This window comes from Haliotis cracherodii, unplaced genomic scaffold (genome assembly GCF_022045235.1).
Source record: "Haliotis cracherodii isolate W230 unplaced genomic scaffold, xgHalCrac1.p SCAF_2, whole genome shotgun sequence".
Lineage (NCBI taxonomy): Eukaryota > Metazoa > Mollusca > Gastropoda > Lepetellida > Haliotidae > Haliotis > Haliotis cracherodii.
The window spans coordinates 41547824-41568007 of NW_027266275.1; the positions used below are offsets into that span (position 1 = coordinate 41547824).

The window sequence follows — 20184 nt, forward strand, 5'->3', positions numbered from 1 at the left end:
TGTATATTAAACGGTTACTTTGCAGTCACGTGACTTAAACAAACCAAGATGGCGGGTGAATAGTTATACTGTTGAAATTGAGAAAAAGCCATTCAAATCATAATTTTCCTTTCTACGCATCTTGGAAAGGTATTGTCGAATCATATTCATACACTTCTAAGTTATCACATATGATACATTCATGCCATGTGCACCGAGAACATGTTGCTAGCTCGTGAATGGGAATTTATACCAAATTGTTCGTGTTGAATCTTGACTTCATATTCAGTTTCACAAATGTTTTGTGTTGTTTTGTATATGTAGCTTACCCGAATAACTACTTGAGTTTGCAGGTCTAGGCTGCTCTCTAGGTTTCGACTATTTACTAATCATGCTCGTAACACTCTATGTACATGTGGACAAGTTTATTGTTCGATGAACACAACAGTGAAAGAAACACAGGGTTTATAGTTTATTATTACTCTTTTTCAACAATGATCAAGATTAATGACCATGATGGCAATACCAAATGACAATGTTTTAAACAATCTTACTGGACACATCATCAAAACAGTGCCCTGCTACTTCAGACTCATTTTCTGTGACAAACGGGTTAACTGACTATAAGAGTCCAGTTTCCATCCTTGCCAAACTAGGCTGGAATTATATTTTGGCTGGCTAACGAGTCTGTGCATAGTTCAATTAAAAATTGTGTAATGAAATGGACATCCGTTTTGTAAACAACATGAAGACTGCTGTGCAGATTTCAGTTAATTGCAAGATTTGCAAAGCATGTGCACTGTCAACTGGGCATAAACAAAACTTTTTAAAATCTTTTCAGGTTTTTAATCAACATAATCAAGTGATTTGATGCATTTTGGGAAGTAAGACCTGTTTTAGTACGATATAGGGCCTACCTTTAGAATACAGTATCACAAACTTTTGAAACATTTCACAATACCATATGATTTTTAGTATTTTGCTGCCAGTCACACCAACGAAACAATACCCTGTGACGTCAGGGGTCATCGAGTGTGCATAACATGGCATAAGCTCCTCCCAGCATTGCCAAGTGATCTATCATCTCTACACACAATGTTATTGGATAAGCCTAGCAATGTTGAGAGTTTTTGATATTTCATTACTGAACATGCTAAATAAAGCCTGCAGCGGTACATTTTATAGCAAGCGCTAGTTTATGAAAGCACTTTTATTTCCAATATAATTTTTATTTCTGTTTTTTCTTAATTCAAGTGGCTAAAATGATTATAAATGGGAACTATTATACATATATTATTTTTTCGATTCATTAACTTTCCTTATTATGCAGAGGAATGCAGTTTATTATGTGTATTATATTGACGCTGAACTCGGTGAAATGTCGCCAGTGTTAGGGTAGGATACCCAGAACATACAGAACTTGATCCTTAGCCCATGGATCCCCTTTACGATCAATAATGTTTGTTTGTTAACGTTGCACTCAGCAATATTCGAGCTATATGATGGCGGTTGGTAAATAATCGAGTCTGTACCAGACAATCAAGTGATTGACATCATGAGCATCGATCTATGCAATTACGATGACATACATCAACCCGGTCTTCAGAGGTCGACCATATGAAAACTGGAGATCTGTTCTGTCTTGGAAGTACCCAAGTGGGAGTCCTCATGGTTCCACAGTCATGTAACTGTAATCACAATATTCAGGGGCACAGGTGGCCCAGTCGTCTAAGGCGCCGCGATTCGCTGTGCAGAGTTGCGTCCCTATGGAAACCTATGATTGTGGGTTCGAATCCCGGTTCGCCCCGATTATGTTTCTAGGTTTGTCAGCACCATACCCGTGCTCGTGGGTTTCACCGAAGTAGTAAACATCTGAGACCTGCATCACTTCGGGCTTTCCTCCCACATTAAGCTGACACGCCGCGATATAACTGGAATACTGTTAGAAGCGGCGTTAAACCCCAACTCACTCACTCACTCACAATATTCATGCCATGATGGCATGTGTAGTTATGTAATCTGATGGCGGTTATTGGCATGTTGCAGCTACACAGATTCTAGCTGGTTGTTGCAGTTGATTTACAGACGATGCAGGGGTTGATGATGCAGGTAGATGGCCAGAGATATGGAACATCTCACTACAACAGACCTGGTAAGTCACTCAACAGCACTCTCCTTCACATTCCTGTTTGCAGATAGACTTGTCTGCTTCATGTGTCTATGCTGTCAGGGTTAAACTATCATTGCCTGATTGCTGATGTTTGTGTACAGTAATCATGGTAATGTTTATAATGTTTATAGTTCAGAAATTCAAACGAAATTCAAAGACAAACTGCAATCCCTCAATCTTTTGTAATACCGGTACTTTATATCAGTTTTACCATACTTTATACATAATGTCAGGTCCAGAGAAGATGCAGGGTAGAATAGGTCTTCAGCAACTCATGCTTGCCATAAACAAAGGGCAACTACACTTGTCATAAGAGGTGACTAACAGGATCGGGTGGTCAGCCTCACTGACTATGTTGATGCATGTCATCGTATCCCAATTGCATAGATAGAGGCTCTTGATGTCAGTCAATGGATTGTCTGGTCCAGACTTGATTATTTACAGACTGCCGTCATATGTTGCAGAGAGCTCCATCAAACAACAAACATAATAATGTCACTGACCCTTCTTGTCCACATGCACCCTTGCATCAGAACATCAGTCTTATGAGATGTTTGACTCTGACACAATGCCTGTGTGTGCTAGATCCTCCATGGAAGGTTGTGCCAGGTGAACTTTCTGATCAGCCAATCAGCATTGAGGCTTCTATACTACATGTACTAGTGAGAGAAAATGAGCTTAAACAACCTTTCACAAGGTACATGATGATGGTCGTGCCATTAGCTTCTTGTGGATATTTTGTACAGCTTGTCGTTTCTGAGCTCTGTCATGTCTGTGGCATCTTTCTTATATTCAGGGGGCGGTCGGGTAGCCTCGTGGTTAAAGTGTTCGCTCGTCACGCCGAAGACCCGGGTTCGAATCCAGACATGTGTACAATGTGTGAAGCCCATTTCTGGTGTCCCCCGCTGTGATATTGCTGGAATATTGCTAAAAGCGGCGTTAAACCATACTCACTTACTCTTTTATTCAGTTGTCAAATTTTGAATCATGAACCCTTTCAAAATATATTTCGAAGTGTAGTCTGGAAGAGAAGTTGCCAGTTTGAAACTAGTGCCACAAAGCTAGAGAAAGCTGCATTCTGCTTGACTAATGTCAACTTCTTGTTTGTCTTTTCATTGCTCGTTCTGATGGAACCTGTAATGGGATGTGCTCAGATCTTTGTGAAGCAGTTACAAGCACTAAGATTGGATTTTAATGAGATTAACAAATATAATTGGTTGGTTGTTTAACTGCAATATTCCAGCTATATGACAGCGGTCTGTAAATAATCAAGTCTGGACCAGACAATCCAGTGATTAATATCATGAGCCTCCACACAATTGGGATCAATGACATGTATGAACCAGGTCAGCGACCCTGACCACCCAATCCCGTTAGTCGCCTTTTACGACAAGAATTGTCACCTTTTACGGCAAGCATTCTACCTCGGAATCTTCACAGGTCTAACAAATATAAAAACCCATTGTATCCCATGGTAGCCAGCGCTCCCAGTTACCTTGTCATAGTATATGTAGTAACACCATCCTTGTGCGATGGCTCAAGGCAGCAGTCAGCTAGCTGTGTATTAATTAAGAAATAAACGATGAGTGAGAGTTGTTTATTGTACAATAGAACACTGCAGGGAGAATGATGAGCATGATGAGGGGCTCATAAAACTACTCCTACTTGTTGTATATTTCTTATATCACATATCAATATTATGTACAGCCTCTTTAAGCATGTTAAGGATTTTAATATGTTGTACAAGTTATAAAAATATTTCCCTGTTTTTAAATAATGATGACTCCCTGAATAGAATCTGACCTCGGCAATGTCGGACAATGATTATTTCATATTAGAAATTGACAACTCCCACTTGTCGTTTATTAATTAAAAAAATATGTGTATTTCATTTCGCCCCAATTATGTTTCTAGGTTTGTCAGCACCATACCTGTGCTCGTGGGTTTGACCCAAGTGGTAAATGTCTGAGACCTGCATCACTTTGGGCTTTCCTCCCACATTAAGCTGACACACTGTGATATAACTGGAATACTGTTAAAAGCGGCGTTAAACCCAACTCACTCACTAGTCTTGAACAATAATGTGAAAACATTATCGGCTATTGTTTTACTTTGTACATATTGCCAATAACATGATTAGTCTTATATGTTTTATAATATTAAAACAAAATGGTTTCACAATATCATTTTGATATGCTGTGACGTGATGATCAGTATTGGATCATGTTGTATTGGGAACATATTGTTTTGATTTGTATCATGTCCTGACCATGTAACAGTGACATGAATGTTTGTTTATTTGAAGGGTCCAGATCCAAGGACCATGTCCAGGAAAATGTCCGCCGCATGCGGCAGATACAGAGACGAAGTAAACAAAGGGAGCAGGAATCGCAGCAGCCGGTCAAGGTCATGTGGAAGTCAGCCAAGTTCTCAGAAGTACAGTCAAAGATCAAGGATGATATTGAGGTTAGCAGATAATATTTATGCTCACTATCAAAAGATAGGCGAACCAAAGAAACCCATGGAGAAGTATGTAAGTTAAGAAGAGATGTTTCCAATGTGTACCATTTCATGACAAAACTAACAATAAGTCAAGATTATTGTTTAAATTATACTTACATGTATCATGATGTGTTGCGGCACATGATTTCCAACCGTTACATGCTAATCCTGCACCAGACAAATGGCACATCTGGAGCCATGGATCTATTACGTCACATAAACACATGACTTATTTCTTGAACATGAGAGTGATTCTTCATATATTAACCGACATGTATGGTATTTGCGTTTCTTTTGGTTTGAATATATGTATCAGGTCCTTTTATTTTCCCACACATCTTCCTGAGGCAAGGGAGTTAACTGACTGTAAAAGTCCAGTTTCCACACTTGCCGGACTAGGCTGGTATTTCTGGGTTCGATCATAGCGCCACCAGTGGCTATTGTGAGTTATTTGACCAGATTCCACCTCTCATTTTACATGCATTTGTTTCAAACAAAATGGCAGCACCCAGTCAGGACGTTCTGATCGATAATCAAGATCAATATTGTAACAAAACAGGTCCTACTTCGCAAAGCTCATCAAATCATGTGAGCACCTTGATTTAAAAACTTGAAAAGATTTGGAAAATATCTGTTGATGCTGAGTTGGAGGTGCACATTCTTTACAAATCCTGCAACTGACTGAAATCTGCACTGTGGGATTTTGATTGGAACATGCACAGATTTGTTAGTCCAGCCGAAATATAACTCCATAATTCAAGCGTATTTCGGCAAGGGTGGAAACTGAACCTTTACAGTCAGTTAACTTGCCTCGTGAAGATGATTCCCATGATTTATCAGTTTAGGGTAGAATCCCCAGCGCCTAATCTTGTGTCATATTTCTAATTATGTTAGCTGATCATACTCAACACAATGTGTATAGAACTTGGTCACCATGGTTACACAGCTAGATGTCAATGTGTCAATGAGATTTAGCTGAAATAGTGTTGACTTGCACGTCTCAACCTCAGTGACATTAACTCATCGTGAGAAGGCCGGTTCCCGACGGTCCACAGCCTCAAGCATGTGTAGCAGATAGAACATGACCATGGGCCCAGGTCTTTGTGAAACAGGGGCCATGGTAGTAAAGAAAAGTCACACATTTTATCCTGCCTTCAAATTTTGCAGAGGCCTCCTTCAGCACCGAGACCACACTCAGCTAACTACCTCCGCGCCCACTCACGAGCAGGTCCCCCAGTGAAGCTTGAATCTAGACCGTGTACGCCAGACCCAGCAGTCTCCGTCCCTCCTGCAGCAGATGCCAAAAATGTAAGACTTTTGTGAAAGTGTACACATGATGGACCTAACCCACAGAGGAACCCACTCATAATTGTCAAAAAAGATTTCTTTAAACTAAGCAATAAAGCATGAGATATGTCTAACAGGCGAATAGTCACAAGTTAGCAACACTGATAATAAACTAGTCAGTACTATTATACACTGATCTGATCTAAATACAAAGCAGGTATACAATATTGCCACAAGCGACTCTGGCCTCTATCATCGGGACCGGGCGGTAGGACAAACTGGTCTTGGGAGAATCTCAGAGTATCTTTAGATTGGGGAATCTTTCACCCCAAGCAACCAGCCAAGGTTATTAAATTAAGTGTGAACCAACATGAGTATTAATACCATCATGATATGGTGCAGCACTTGAACATGTTTTATATGAAATAAAGTTATGGTTATTTATTTAACATACATAAGCCATGAAAATACAATGGGTGGTCCCTTAATCTGAACCTCATCACACATCAATAATCCTATTTGCTGTCATATTTCAAGTTTTTTCTGTGTTTTACATAGAACCTCTTGAACTTGTCAATTGTTACTTTTCCTTTACTTTGGACTTGTTTACCTGTTGCTATGTGGATTAACAGGGATTAATTGTATGTAAAGACTTGACCATGTTAACAGTATACATACTGTTTGATCAGATCGAGCTTATCCGACGTGATATCGACTTCATCAAACTAAATGGGCGCTCAGTGAAACACACCAAGATGCAGCGAGCTCCAAGTCTTACAGCATTAGATGACATGAAGAAGAAAGATGAGGACACATTGCAGAACTACCAGAGAGGAGAAGTGCCCAAATAGTGAGTGACATGCACTGTCAGTACACCTTGGGGTAATTACTGTTGTGTGCTTTTGGGCTCCCATATTGGTGCTTAACAGTAAATTAGTAACAGCATCACTATATGATACCAATCAAACTATCTGTTGGCCTGTGTGAAATCCGCTAGCCCACTGACTTAACATGATATAATGAAGTTTTTGATTGGCAGGTACATTTTAGCCTCTTGTAATAATGTAGCAGAATGTGCAAAGAAGACAAAAACTACGGGTGTGAGATGTTTTATGCCACCAACAGATGAACATTAGGAAAGTAATAATTTACACTATGAAAGGAATGAGTAATATGAACAGTGTACATATTCTAGTCATCAACATTATCACAGTGGTATCGGTTTAATAAGACAAAATGGTTTTCCTCTTACAGTAGCTGTTAAATGTACAGGAAGCTGACGATTGGCGTAAGAGCCAAACTATATAACACAAAACATGGGTAATTATGCCGATTATGAATCTCTTACATAATACATTCATATGATAAATAGGTACATATCATATACCCTAAAAATCACATGTCATAATCTGCCATTGTGAAAGAATTAAAAAAATAATATTATTCTCCCGCTCAGAAATCCATGTGCAGCCTGTCATGTTTGTAGTGGGGTATAAGGGATTTATATTTTCCTCCCAGGTGTAATACATAGTATTGGATTAAGATCATGTGAACCAATCTCATCACAATCTGACATGGAGGTATGATGATATATATATTACCATGATTACTAGTAATAGAAATAGTTCACATGATAATTATGGCATGACACATTTAATATGTTACACAAATATAAAACAGACTGTACATGGAATACAAAGAACATCTACCCTGTGGGTGAGACTGGGGTATCTTCCTGACCTCAGTATATCTGAACAAAACACCTATGCCATTTACTTCCACTTTAATATAGTACTCCTGGGTATTACTGTAGTAGCATGGGACTTGGGAAGGAACACCCCAAGGCTACAATGTGTGAGCTGATGGTGCATTTATTTTTCTGGGACAAATCTGCCAATGTGCAATTCCCTCCTTATACTTAAAACCCCCAAACAATCAGTGAACAATATTAATCTGAGGAGGTATCCTGTCATCAACCAAGACTCATCCAGCAACCCGTCTTCAGCAACCCATGCTTTATGTTAGGTGACTAACAGGATCGGGTGGTCAAGCTTGCGGACTTGGTTGATGCATCTCATCGCACCTATTGCGCTGATCAATGCTCATGACATCAATCACTGGATTGTCTGGTCCAGAATTGATAATTGACAAACCGCTGTCATATTGCTGGGTGTGGCGTTAAACAACAAACAATACATGCTATAGATATCACATTATATGATATATAGCTATGATATAAATCACGAAGAATGAAGTGTGGTTTATTTCATGATAAAACATTCCCCTGTTCTTAAAAGAGACTTGTCCGTTATTGCCGAGATTATATTCAGTCATCATTATCTAAATATGGGTCAATATTGTTAAAGCTTGTACATTTTATGAACATCCTTAAACATGTTAAAGAGGCTGTACAAAATGTGGATATCTCATGGAAGAAATAAATGACTTGTGGTCGTTTATTTCTTAAATAAATAAACCCCCGATGTATATAACACATCTGTCATGACTATCTGAATCAGAAACCTTTATGTGACACTGGTCAGTATATGCACATTGATACACTGACATGAACCAGGATACGAAACACCTGCCAGGTAGGTGGACCTAGGTTTTCACGATCCAACAGTTACTTGTGCAGTCCTGTAAGGATCGGTTCAATAAGTAAACATACATGGTACCACATGATCATCTACATATAGGTACACAAATAACACATGTGCTTGAGATGTCTTTAAACATCAACTCAATACGTAGTACATTTCATTCTACATACATACGTTATTGCATGCACACACCTTCACAAATGCACTTTAGGCTATACATGCACTTTAGGCTACACATGCACTTAAGTCTACACATGCACATTAGGCTACACATGCACATTAGGCTACACATGCACTTAAGTCTACACATGCACTTTAGTCTACACATGCACTTAAGTCTAAACATGCACTTTAGGCTACACATGCACTTAAGTCTACACATACACTTAAGTCTACACATACACTTTAGGCTACACATAAGGCTACACATGCACTTAAGTCTACACATGCACTTTCGGCTACACATGCACTTTAGTCTAAACATGTACATTAGGCTACACATGCACTTTAGTCTATACATGCACTTAAGTCTACACATGCACATTAGGCTAAAAATGCACTTTAGTCTACACATGCACTTAAGTCTTAACATGCACTTAAGTCTACACATTCACTTAAGTCTACACATGCACATTAGGCTACACATTCACTTAAGTCTACACATGCACTTTAGTCTACACATGCATTTTAGTCTAAACATGCACTTAAGTCTACACATGCACATTAGGCTACACATGTACTTAAGTCTACACATACACTTTAGGCTACACAAGCACTTAAGTCTACACATGCACTTAAGTCTACACATGCACTTAAGGCTACACATGCACATTAGGCTACACATGCACTTAAGTCTACACATGCACTTAAGTCTACACATGCACATTAGGCTACACATGCACTTTAGGCTACACATACACTTAAGTCTACACATGCACTTTAGGCTACACATGCACATTAGGCTACACATGCACTTAAGTCTACACATGCACTTTAGGCTACACATGCACTTTAGGCTACACATACACTTAAGTCTACACATACACTTTAGGCTACACATGCACATTAGGCTACACATGCACTTTAGGCTACACATGCACTTTCGGCTACACATGCACTTTAGTCTATACATGCACTTAAGTCTACACATGCACATTAGGCTACAAATGCACTTTAGTCTACACATGCACTTAAGTCTTAACATGCACTTAAGTCTACACATTCACTTAAGTCTACACATGCACATTAGGCTACACATTCACTTAAGTCTACACATGCACTTTAGTCTACACATGCACTTTAGTCTAAACATGCACTTAAGTCTACACATGCACATTAGGCTACACATGTACTTAAGTCTACACATCCACTTTAGGCTACACAAGCACTTTAGGCTACACATGCACTTAAGTCTACACATGCACTTAAGTCTACACATGCACATTAGGCTACACATGCACTTTAGGCTACACATACACTTAAGTCTACACATGCACTTTAGGCTACACATGCACATTAGGCTACACATGCACTTAAGTCTACACATGCACTTTAGGCTACACATACACTTAAGTCTACACATGCACTTTAGGCTACACATGCACATTAGGCTACACATGCACTTAAGTCTACACATGCACATTAGGCTACACATGCACTTAAGTCTACACATGCACTTTAGGCTACACATGCACATTAGGCTATACATGCACATAAGCCTACACATGCACATTATGCACTTATCTGCATGTACTGATAAGATATATTTCCGAATTAATCCCTTACAACCTGCCTAGGTTCATGCAAATACAATAGGACATGTATATTGGCTAATGGTTACACTAAGTTATCAGGAATCTATCATAGTATAGATTCTTTACATTGGATATGTATGTATATATACATTGAGTAGACCACAGCGATACTACTTTACCACAGAATGATAGACATAAAACAACTAACAGATCTATATATATATATTTATTGTATAATGGGTTAGTTTCTTGGCAGGATAAAGCCTACATATTACCACGATATCTGTTGGGGTCAAAAGCGGGTAGAGATGCAAATATCAAAGGTCGAGTAGGGACTACTTTCAGTGTTTATAAACAAACATGGCATCTCCCTTGTCATTCGGCGATCGAGTCAGAATTAACCTTCGGGAATTTGGAGAAACTACTGGGATAATTGCTGTCATTATCAAAAGAATAGTCTAATATACTGAAAAATCAGTGTCTAATTGTGACGTAGCTAAGGCATTTTACAAGTTTTGGCAACTTTGAAGACATAAATTGCGAAACAATTTTGCGAGGGCACCAGCCAAGCGAGATTAGTAGCCATATCTATGCGTGTAGACCTCTGCGGCTTGGAACCATTTTCAAAATAAAAATGGTTGGGTTTGGCCAAAATATGTTCGTATTGTTACATTTTTTCGTTTTGTCACTCTGTGTACATTTGACTGCACTTCTTAACGTGATGACAGGACAGACTGTCAACAACGTCTGGCCGTGACGTCTCATAGACTAGGGTTAGAGTAGCTTCCCTTTGACAAAGGGCAGTTACTCTAGCGGACAGACTGTGTGTCTGCAGTTGTTGTTTTGTGTATATGTTGTTTCGCCACTGTATAAGAAACAGATTTCATTTGGAACTATATTGGCTACTGTCACTGTCCGACTGACACATCACTAACCGTGTGACGTAATATATATATATATTCGCACATTCCAGGAAAACTTGCAATGTTTCGGTAATGTTTGTGAGAGATGCAAAGCATGACATTATATGATAAAGAGGTTATCACACTTGTGTGTTTTAGGAATAAACATTGTATTTAGCTAACCTATATATCCATCACCCTGATTCAGCAGCTCTAAACACAATATGCTTCAGTACACATCACAGACTCACCTGGTATGCAGTTGTGAGCTACTTGACTGGGGAACTACTTGACTGGGGGACTACTTGCCTGGGGGACTGCTTGACTAGGGAACTACTTGACTGGGGGACTGCTTGACTGGGGGACTGCTTGACTAGGGAACTCCTTGACTGAGGGAGTGCTTGACTGGGGAACTACTTGATTGGGGAACTACTTGACTGGGGGACTGCTTGACTGTCTGGGGAACTACTTGACAGGGGAACTGCTTGACTGGGGAACTGGGGAACTACTTGACAGGGGAACTGCTTGACTGGGGAACTGGGGAACTGCTTGACTGGGGGACTGCTTGACTGGTGAACTGCTTGACTGGGGAAGTGCTTGACTGAGGAACTGGGGAACTGCTTGAATGGGGAACTGGGGAACTACTTGACTGGGGAACTGCCTGACTGGGGAACTGCTTGACTGGGGGACTGCTTGTCTTGGGGACTGCTTGGCCTTGTTGACTGGGGGACTGCTTGTCTTGGGGACTGCTTGTCTTGGGGACTGCTTGTCTTGGGGACTACCTGACTGGGAAACTGTTTGACTGGGGAACTGTTTGACTGGGGGACTGTTTGACTGGGGGACTGCTTGACTGGGGAACTGCCTGACTGGGGGACTGCTTGACTGGGGAACTGCCTGACTGGGGGACTGCTTGACTGGGGGACTGCTTGACTGGGGGACTGCTTGTCTGGGGGACTGCTTGTCTGGGGGACTGCTTGTCTTGGGGACTGCTTGACTGGGGGACTGCTTGTCTTGGGGACTGCTTGTCTTGGGGACTGCTTGTCTTGGGGACTACCTGACGGGGAAACTGTTTGACTGGGGAACTGTTTGACTGGGGGACTGCTTGACTGGGGGACTGCTTGACTGGGGGACTGCTTGTCTTGGGGACTGCTTGTCTTGTGGACTACCTGACTGGGAAACTGTTTGACTGGGGAACTGTCTGACTGGGGAACTGTCTGACTGGGGAACTGCTTGAGAGTGACTAAAGCTGCAGGTCCACCAAGGAGTTCAAACTGTGCAACAGGCAGCTCAGTGCTTGGCTCTTGTCAGTGTTGTATTCATGCATTGATTGGTGGGCTTTACTTGTTGCCCATGCTTCAACTGTCCTGTAAAATAGGGTGGTCACAATTGAAGGTGTACATCGCACTAACATAAACAGACTGATACATCTACTGCTGAATTAACACAGTATAAACATTTGATACGACACTGTCACATTACACACAGTATATTACACAGAACTCATGACAAAAGCAATAAAAATAATTAAGTAAATATGTACAAAGGTTACCATGGTTACATCTGCCACAACAAAACAATATGAAACGGATTTTAAGTAAGCAATGTTCTGTGTGTACATGTATGTTGTGTTGTCAGTTTGTGGAGCCCAGTTTGTCTGCAGTAGGTTTACATGTATGTTGTGTTGTCAGTTTGTGGAGCCCAGTTTGTCTACAGTAGGTGTACATGTGTGTAGTGTTGTGGAGCCCAGTTTGTCTGCAGTAGGTGTACATGTGCGTTGTGTTGTCAGTTTGTGGAGCCCAGTTTGTCTGCAATAGGTTTACATGTATGTTGTGTTGTCAGTTTGTGGAGCCCAGTTTGTCTACAGTAGGTGTACATGTGTGTAGTGTTGTGGAGCCCAGTTTGTCTGCAGTAGGTGTACATATGTGTTGTGTTGTCAGTTTGTGGAGCCCAGTTTGTCTGCAGTAGGTTTACATGTATGTTGTGTTGTCAGTTTGTGGAGCCCAGTTTGTCTACAGTAGGTGTACATGTGTGTAGTGTTGTGGAGCCCAGTTTGTCTGCAGTAGGTGTACATGTGCGTTGTGTTGTCAGTTTGTGGAGCCCAGTTTGTCTGCAATAGGTTTACATGTATGTTGTGTTGTCAGTTTGTGGAGCCCAGTTTGTCTGCAGTAGGTTTACATGTATGTTGTGTTGTCAGTTTGTGGAGCCCAGTTTGTCTACAGTAGGTGTACATGTGTGTAGTGTTGTGGAGCCCAGTTTGTCTGCAGTAGGTGTACATGTGCTTTGTGTTGTCAGTTTGTGGAGCCCAGTTTGTCTGCAATAGGTGTACATGTGTGTAGTGTTGTGGAGCCCAGTTTGTCTCCAGTAGGTGTACATGTGTGTTGTGTTGTCAGTTTGTGTAGCCCAGTTTGTCTCCAGTAGGTGTACATGTGTGTTGGGTTGTCAGTTTGTGTAGCCCAGTTTGTCTGCAGTAGGTGTACATGTGTGTTGTGTTGTCAGTTTGTGGAGCCCAGTTTGTCTGCAGTAGGTGTACATATGTGTTGTGTTGTCAGTTTGTGTAGCCCAGTTTGTCTGCAGTAGGTGTACATATGTGTTGTGTTGTCAGTTTGTGTAGCCCAGTTTGTCTGCAGTAGGTGTACATGTGTGTTGTGTTGTCAGTTTGTGGAGCCCAGTTTGTCTCCAGTAGGTGTACATGTGTGTAGTGTTGTGGAGCCCAGTTTGTCTGCAGTAGGTTTACATGTATGTTGTGTTGTCAGTTTGTGGAGCCCAGTTTGTCTCCAGTAGGTGTACATGTGTGTAGTGTTGTGGGGCCCAGTTTGTCTCCAGTAGGTGTACATGTGTGTAGTGTTGTGGAGCCCAGTTTGTCTGCAGTAGGTGTACATGTGTGTAGTGTTGTGGGGTGATACGAAGTGAAATGAGGTTTAACGTCGCGTCCAAGATTATTGCACTTATATAGCGACGTGCATGTATGCGTGTGTGTGTTTGTGTGGCTGCTTGTACTAGTCCGGACTGATGCCGATTTATAGTGCTAGCTCACTGAGATACCATGCCACAGTTTAACATGAATACCCCACTCAGACACAGTATACTGACTCCGAGCCGACCAGTCCTTGTTTTAGCCCCTTAATCCTGAGCGCCAGACAGGGTAACAACAAGTACCATCTTTTAACGTCTTTTGGTATGACGCGGCCGGGGATCGAACCCTGGACATTCCGCTCTCCATTGGACGCTTTTCCACTAGACCACGGAGGCGGTCTGTAGTGTTGTGGAGCCAACTTTGTCTGCAGTAGGTGTACATGTGTGTAGTGTTGTGGAGCCCAGTTTGTCTGCAGTAGGTGTACATGTATGTTGTGTTGTCAGTTTGTGGAGCCCAGTTTGTCTGCAGTAGGTGTACATGTATGTTGTGTTGTCAGTTTGTGGAGCCCAGTTTGTCTACAGTAGGTGTACATGTATGTAGTGTTGTGGAGCCCAGTTTGTCTGCAGTAGGTGTACATGTATGTTGTGTTGTCAGTTTGTGGAGCCCAGTTTGTCTACAGTAGGTGTACATGTATGTAGTGCTGTGGAGCCCAGTTTGTCTCCAGTAGGTGTACATGTATGTTGTGTTGTCAGTTTACGGAGCCGCCAGGCCACGTGGAAGCGGGAGGAGGTGGAGCGTGTGGCCAACACTCCGGACCCTGCCATGCCGCCGGGACACAAGATGATGCCCGAGGCAGAGAGGACAGAGACACTCGGACTGCTGAGGAAAAGTAAGTGTTGGTTTCTGTTTCACAACAAGCTTTCATTCAAATTGTATAAGATTTCCTACATAGGAATTGAGTGGTATTATGTCAGTGGTAAGATTATTGAACCACGGCCTACAGAATCATTCATGTTGCTTATATTGGTGCAGTGATGAAAAGTTGTGAAAAACCATACTCTCAGTTGCACTTTCATGCCAACATGTCTAATGCACCATGTCAGATGCATTCTTATTGGCTAATTAAAGCCTCTAAAATACTGATGAACCTGATGATGATGATGATGATGATGATGATGATGATACTTGTGATTGTTGTACCAAATTTATTTCCCTTGTACAGTGCATGAACTTGCTGTCTTTGTGGCTGTTTAATTAGAGAGTAAGAGAGGCTAAAATGTTAATTGAACTTGATCATCCCCATCGGGTCCCCAGGTTAGAGGTCCGCAGCAAACTGTTCTTGTCCTACGAGGCGAATCATGATATGCAATGAGCATGCAACACCAATTCTGTTGCACACAACCCTGACAAGCAAGCACAAGCAGCTTTTCATTCTTTCTTTCAAATAAAATAACAGCTTTCCTCAAATTGTCTCTGAGGTTTCTGTAGCTATGACTAGTTTATACTGACACAACTGTCTTAGTTTAATAATGTGTTATGCAAACTGACTCTGGTCTGATGGTGACACTTGATACATGTATTTCAGAACAAGACGAACTTACCCGCCAACTGCAGGCGCTACCCCTGAGGAACGACACCTTCAGAGTCCGGACGTGTAAGCAGGAACTAGAGAACAAAATAGCTGAAGTGGAAGAAGCCATTAAGATATTCTCCCGGCCTAAAGTCTTTGTCAAGGATGATTAAGAATATATTATTTCTTTGACTGACATCCCCTGAAAGCATTCCTTGGAAGAGCAGTGTCTTATTAGTGTTGAACACCAAGCTATGGTGGTATCTGGAGCATGTCAAGTGTTGGGCCAATAAAGTTGTATACTGTACTAAGCTTTCAATGGATTCCTTAAGTTACAAAATTTGAATGTTATCTTTTAAACACTAATCAGTTGAAAAATCCAACAATATGGTATCTATTTTCCAAGGTAATTGAAGAAACGTTCCAAAATGGTGCAATCTTGATGATTTTGGTAATATGCAACACTGGATAGTGAGTTGAGCCAGGTTTTTCACTACCCCGTTTATAAATCTGCCAACTTCTAAAATCTTAAGTGTCACATAACATTTATATTTGGACATATACAGCTTTTGTCAATGGCATCAATAAAAAATACTATGGTAAGGGAAGTAACTCTTTTGCTTTCCAAAAAACACCACTTTTATTTAATTACTCTTTGAACATACTTATGAAGAGATGTAAATTAAAAGAGTTTTTGGCCCTTGGATATTAAAAATAAGTCAGCAGAAAGAAGGTTGTGTTATGCACGTTGAGTCCAAATCATAAGCATTTAGTTTAACAACTCCATCTCTGAATCCATACTTTAAATTTAAGCAGTGAGCTATGTTTTATCCCCCAAAGAGGAAGAGGGACATTGGAATGGGTGGTGTCCTTCCGTCCTTCACATTTGTTTCTGAAAACCATGAGAGATACCTCAACCAAACTCGGCACATTTATAGGTCTAGTGGTGAACTACTGGTGCCTTTTGATAGTTTGGGATATTCAAAAAAAATATGAGTTTCCATGGCAACAATTGTGAAAATGTTGGTAGCGTTGGTTTCCGGAGATCTTGACAACCATACAATATTTCTTGCCTTGCACACAACCGGACGTGTCATATGAATATATCATGCTACTTGGATTTGCCCTTGATATTTGATGTAGGTGAAGGCTGTGTCTGTGTTAAAGGGGATGAATATGATGAAGAAACGGCATTGTCTATTTTTGCTACCACTGTGTATTCTAGAAATCCATATTTATTTTGTTGCCGTACACATCTAAAATGTAGGTTTGTTTCATCTTTTCCTTGTACATTTTCTCTTCAAAGCTTATTATATATGTTATAAGGGTAACATATATAGATATACATGATATAGGCAATGGTGTTTTTAATGTTTTAGCAGATGTTTGGTGCAGATATCTATTGCAGCAGAGTTACTTATGTCATTTCATAATCGGTTTTAACATTGTCTCAGAGATGTGTATTTACGAAGACTTCCAGGGACTTCAACTTCAGTTGATAATACCGTATTTACCCAAATCTCATGAAGTATGCTACTGTCAGCTGATTGTTGAAAGTCGAGTATGTATTCCATGTTAACTTGCATGTTATCCTCGAATAATGATCACATTACATCAGTTAAACTATGAGTGTAAGAAATAAAGAACTGGTAAAAGTGCCACAGAACCTCACTTACTCACCCCAATAAAATGACCTAATCTCTAACATATTGGATTTGTTTATTGTTTATTGAGTTTTTACTCATTCTGTGATATTTGTTAATAATGTGACCATTTGAAGTTTAGTTTTGTGTTCCTCACCAGGTCCTGCCACACACTAACATACCATGCTTACCTAGCCAGTTGATTTTAAACACATTCAAACCTGTCACTACAGGGACACAGTGGCTATCACTGTCCACCCCTCCCAACTTGGAAACATTTATCTCCCACTGTATGTAGTGGTACCTGGTGATGGACTCCTTGATCTATAAGCATGATGTTGGGAACTTGTCACATACATTCATGTTAAGTCACTCGATGTAAATAAACCCATTTTCATGTAGGAATTGTAAATAAACAGTGCTGGTACTCCACATTTGTGTTATTTTAGTGTATTTTTCAAACAAGTAAAGTTTGGTTTTCAATACTGTAGTAGGTGTATGGAATCAAGTCACAAAAACACAACTGCTACAGAAAAGCATGCATTCCATGCAAATGTTGACTTTTATGCAAGCCCCATGCATTTCACTACCCAAGAATGGGTATAAAAACATGTGCGTTAACGGGATTCCATATGCATGGTTTAGCATCGTGCTGACAACCACTCAGAAAAACAACAAAATTACGCAATTATTCAACATTACAAAATGCCACGCCTGTCCGAAATGAGCGTCTGCAAGCCATTGGTATGCTTGAAACAGGATCAAGTCAAAGTGATGTTGCAAGACAATTTAACGTCCACAGAAACACCATTTGGTGTTTAGGGCAACTTTGGTAACAGACGAATGCAGTCAGAGACCTTCTTCGGAGTGGCAGGCCACGCGTAACTGGATTCGAACTACACACCTATGAAATCGATTCCAGCCAGCAACAGTGACTGTAAGAAGCATCCCTGGCCTTCGACGAATATCTTCACAAACCGTACGTCGTGGCCTCAGATGTACAGGGATTGTCACCAGACCCGCCAGACGTCCCATTTTGACAGGAAACCACTGTCAAGCACGTCTACAGTGGTGCAGACAGCGTCTACGCTGGACAGCCATGCAGTGGGGACAAGTTCTATTCACTGACGAGTCTTGTTTTCACCTCAGCCACAGCGATGGATTCGAGTGTACCAATGTCGAGGTGAACGTTACGTCAATCATTGTGTCATGAAGGAAGATCGGTTCGAGGGTGGCTGCATTATGGTATGGGGTGGGATTACAGCAAGACAGGAGGACCCGTTTGATAATGGTAATGGGAAATCTCAATGGACAGCGCTACAGCGACCAGATCATCGGCGCTGTTCTACCGTTTTTATGTTGTCATGGCTCAGGCATTACCTTTCAACATGACAACGCCCGGCCTCATATTGCTCGACATGTTCAGGAATCTCTTCAACAAAACATGAATGTCATCCACTGGCCGGCTCGCTCCCCTGATCTCTCACCAATCAAGCACATGTGGGATGAGATGGATCGGCGTCTTCGACGTCAACCATGTGTTCCACAAACACTCCAGGAACTTTAAAACATGCTCCAGCAGATATGGACAGATATCCCACGGGACACAGGATGTGTTGTTTGCATCCCACCCACAGGTGGACACACACGCTATTGATTTGTAAATTGACATTTTGGCATGTTCATGTTTTTTTATTAAATCACGCATTTTCTGAAGTCAGTATGACAAATTAAACCATTTGAACACTTACAGGAGTCTTTTATCTGTTGCAAACTGAAATTGTTTCAGATTTGGTAAAAAACATAACTTTGCTTTAAATCTTATTCAATGTCACAGGAACCTTTGTTGTTCAGTATATAAGCCCATGAAGTTGAGTGTAGAAAGTTGCCTTGTGTTTCAGATCCTCTGGATAGTTTTCATCTCTGTTGCCACACACATTTAATGAAATCTTACTCATCATTTGCTTGATAACGGTGTTAGAATCTACACTGAAACGTCGCTCAATTGTAATAAAGAAGTTGCTCATCCATAACAATTTTGTCTTAGTCAATGAGAGTGTTATTAAATTACATATCTTTCTATCATTGTGGAATTACAGACTTCCTTTTTGACTCTGACCTGTGAAGATCCTGGTAAGAATTGGTCTTCAGAAACCCATGCTTGTTGTAAGAGGTGTGCTGTTTCTGTTTTTGCAAACACCTCCAGTTGTATTGTAGAACTTATAGTTAACCTCAACCTCAGTTTCATACATTCCTGCTTCCTGTATCTTTTACTGTTGGCTACATATCTGTAAAGCAAGAAATAAACATCGTCTGGCCATAATGTTCACAACACAAAAATAATAATTCTCCCAATTTCAAATTTTTATTCATGAATATGTCATTTGACATACATGTATGCAACAATGTCCACATAGGCACTAGTACAAAAATAGATGACAGTGAAACAATGCCTAGGACTAGTGTGGACACACAGCTGAATGGTAGGCGAACACAGGAGATTCATCCTACATATGACAAAACAGCAATACACCAAAATACTGTGAATATGCTGAAAAAACTTAATTTCAAACTACATAAGTTCTTCTGATACACAACAGAAGATATTGTAACTGATTGCATGAAATGATGAATATCAAATGCACTAATACCACCCCGAAGCCTTGACATTATCACCATGTACACATTAACCATGGGCCCTGAACATGCACTCCACGTCAACATGCTGTTCCTGTAACATGCATACCACTGGGAGAGACGGAAACAACTGGGAAAGACAGGAAAAATAGAGTGAGGTTGCAGAGAACAAATCCCCTCAAAAAGCATCCGTGCCCAAAAGGAAAATGATACCCCCTCAAAAGTTTAATTTTGTTTCCTATGAGGTGAAGACTGTTATAGTGTCCATGGCTTGGTATTAAGG

The 20184-nt window shown here is 40.7% G+C and overlaps 1 protein-coding gene across 1 annotated transcript; it reads left to right on the top strand.

Annotated features, from left to right (window-relative positions):
* Positions 1 to 44: 44 nt before the first annotated feature.
* On the top strand, positions 45 to 17683 carry LOC139469130 (enkurin domain-containing protein 1-like). The gene is made up of 7 exons (XM_071251267.1): positions 45 to 129; positions 2026 to 2131; positions 4455 to 4615; positions 5819 to 5959; positions 6628 to 6788; positions 14804 to 14940; positions 15637 to 17683. Exons 2-7 carry the CDS (start codon positions 2068 to 2070, stop codon positions 15792 to 15794), a joined length of 822 nt encoding a protein of 273 aa, XP_071107368.1. The 5' UTR covers positions 45 to 129; positions 2026 to 2067; the 3' UTR covers positions 15795 to 17683.
* Positions 17684 to 20184: the final 2501 nt, after the last annotated feature.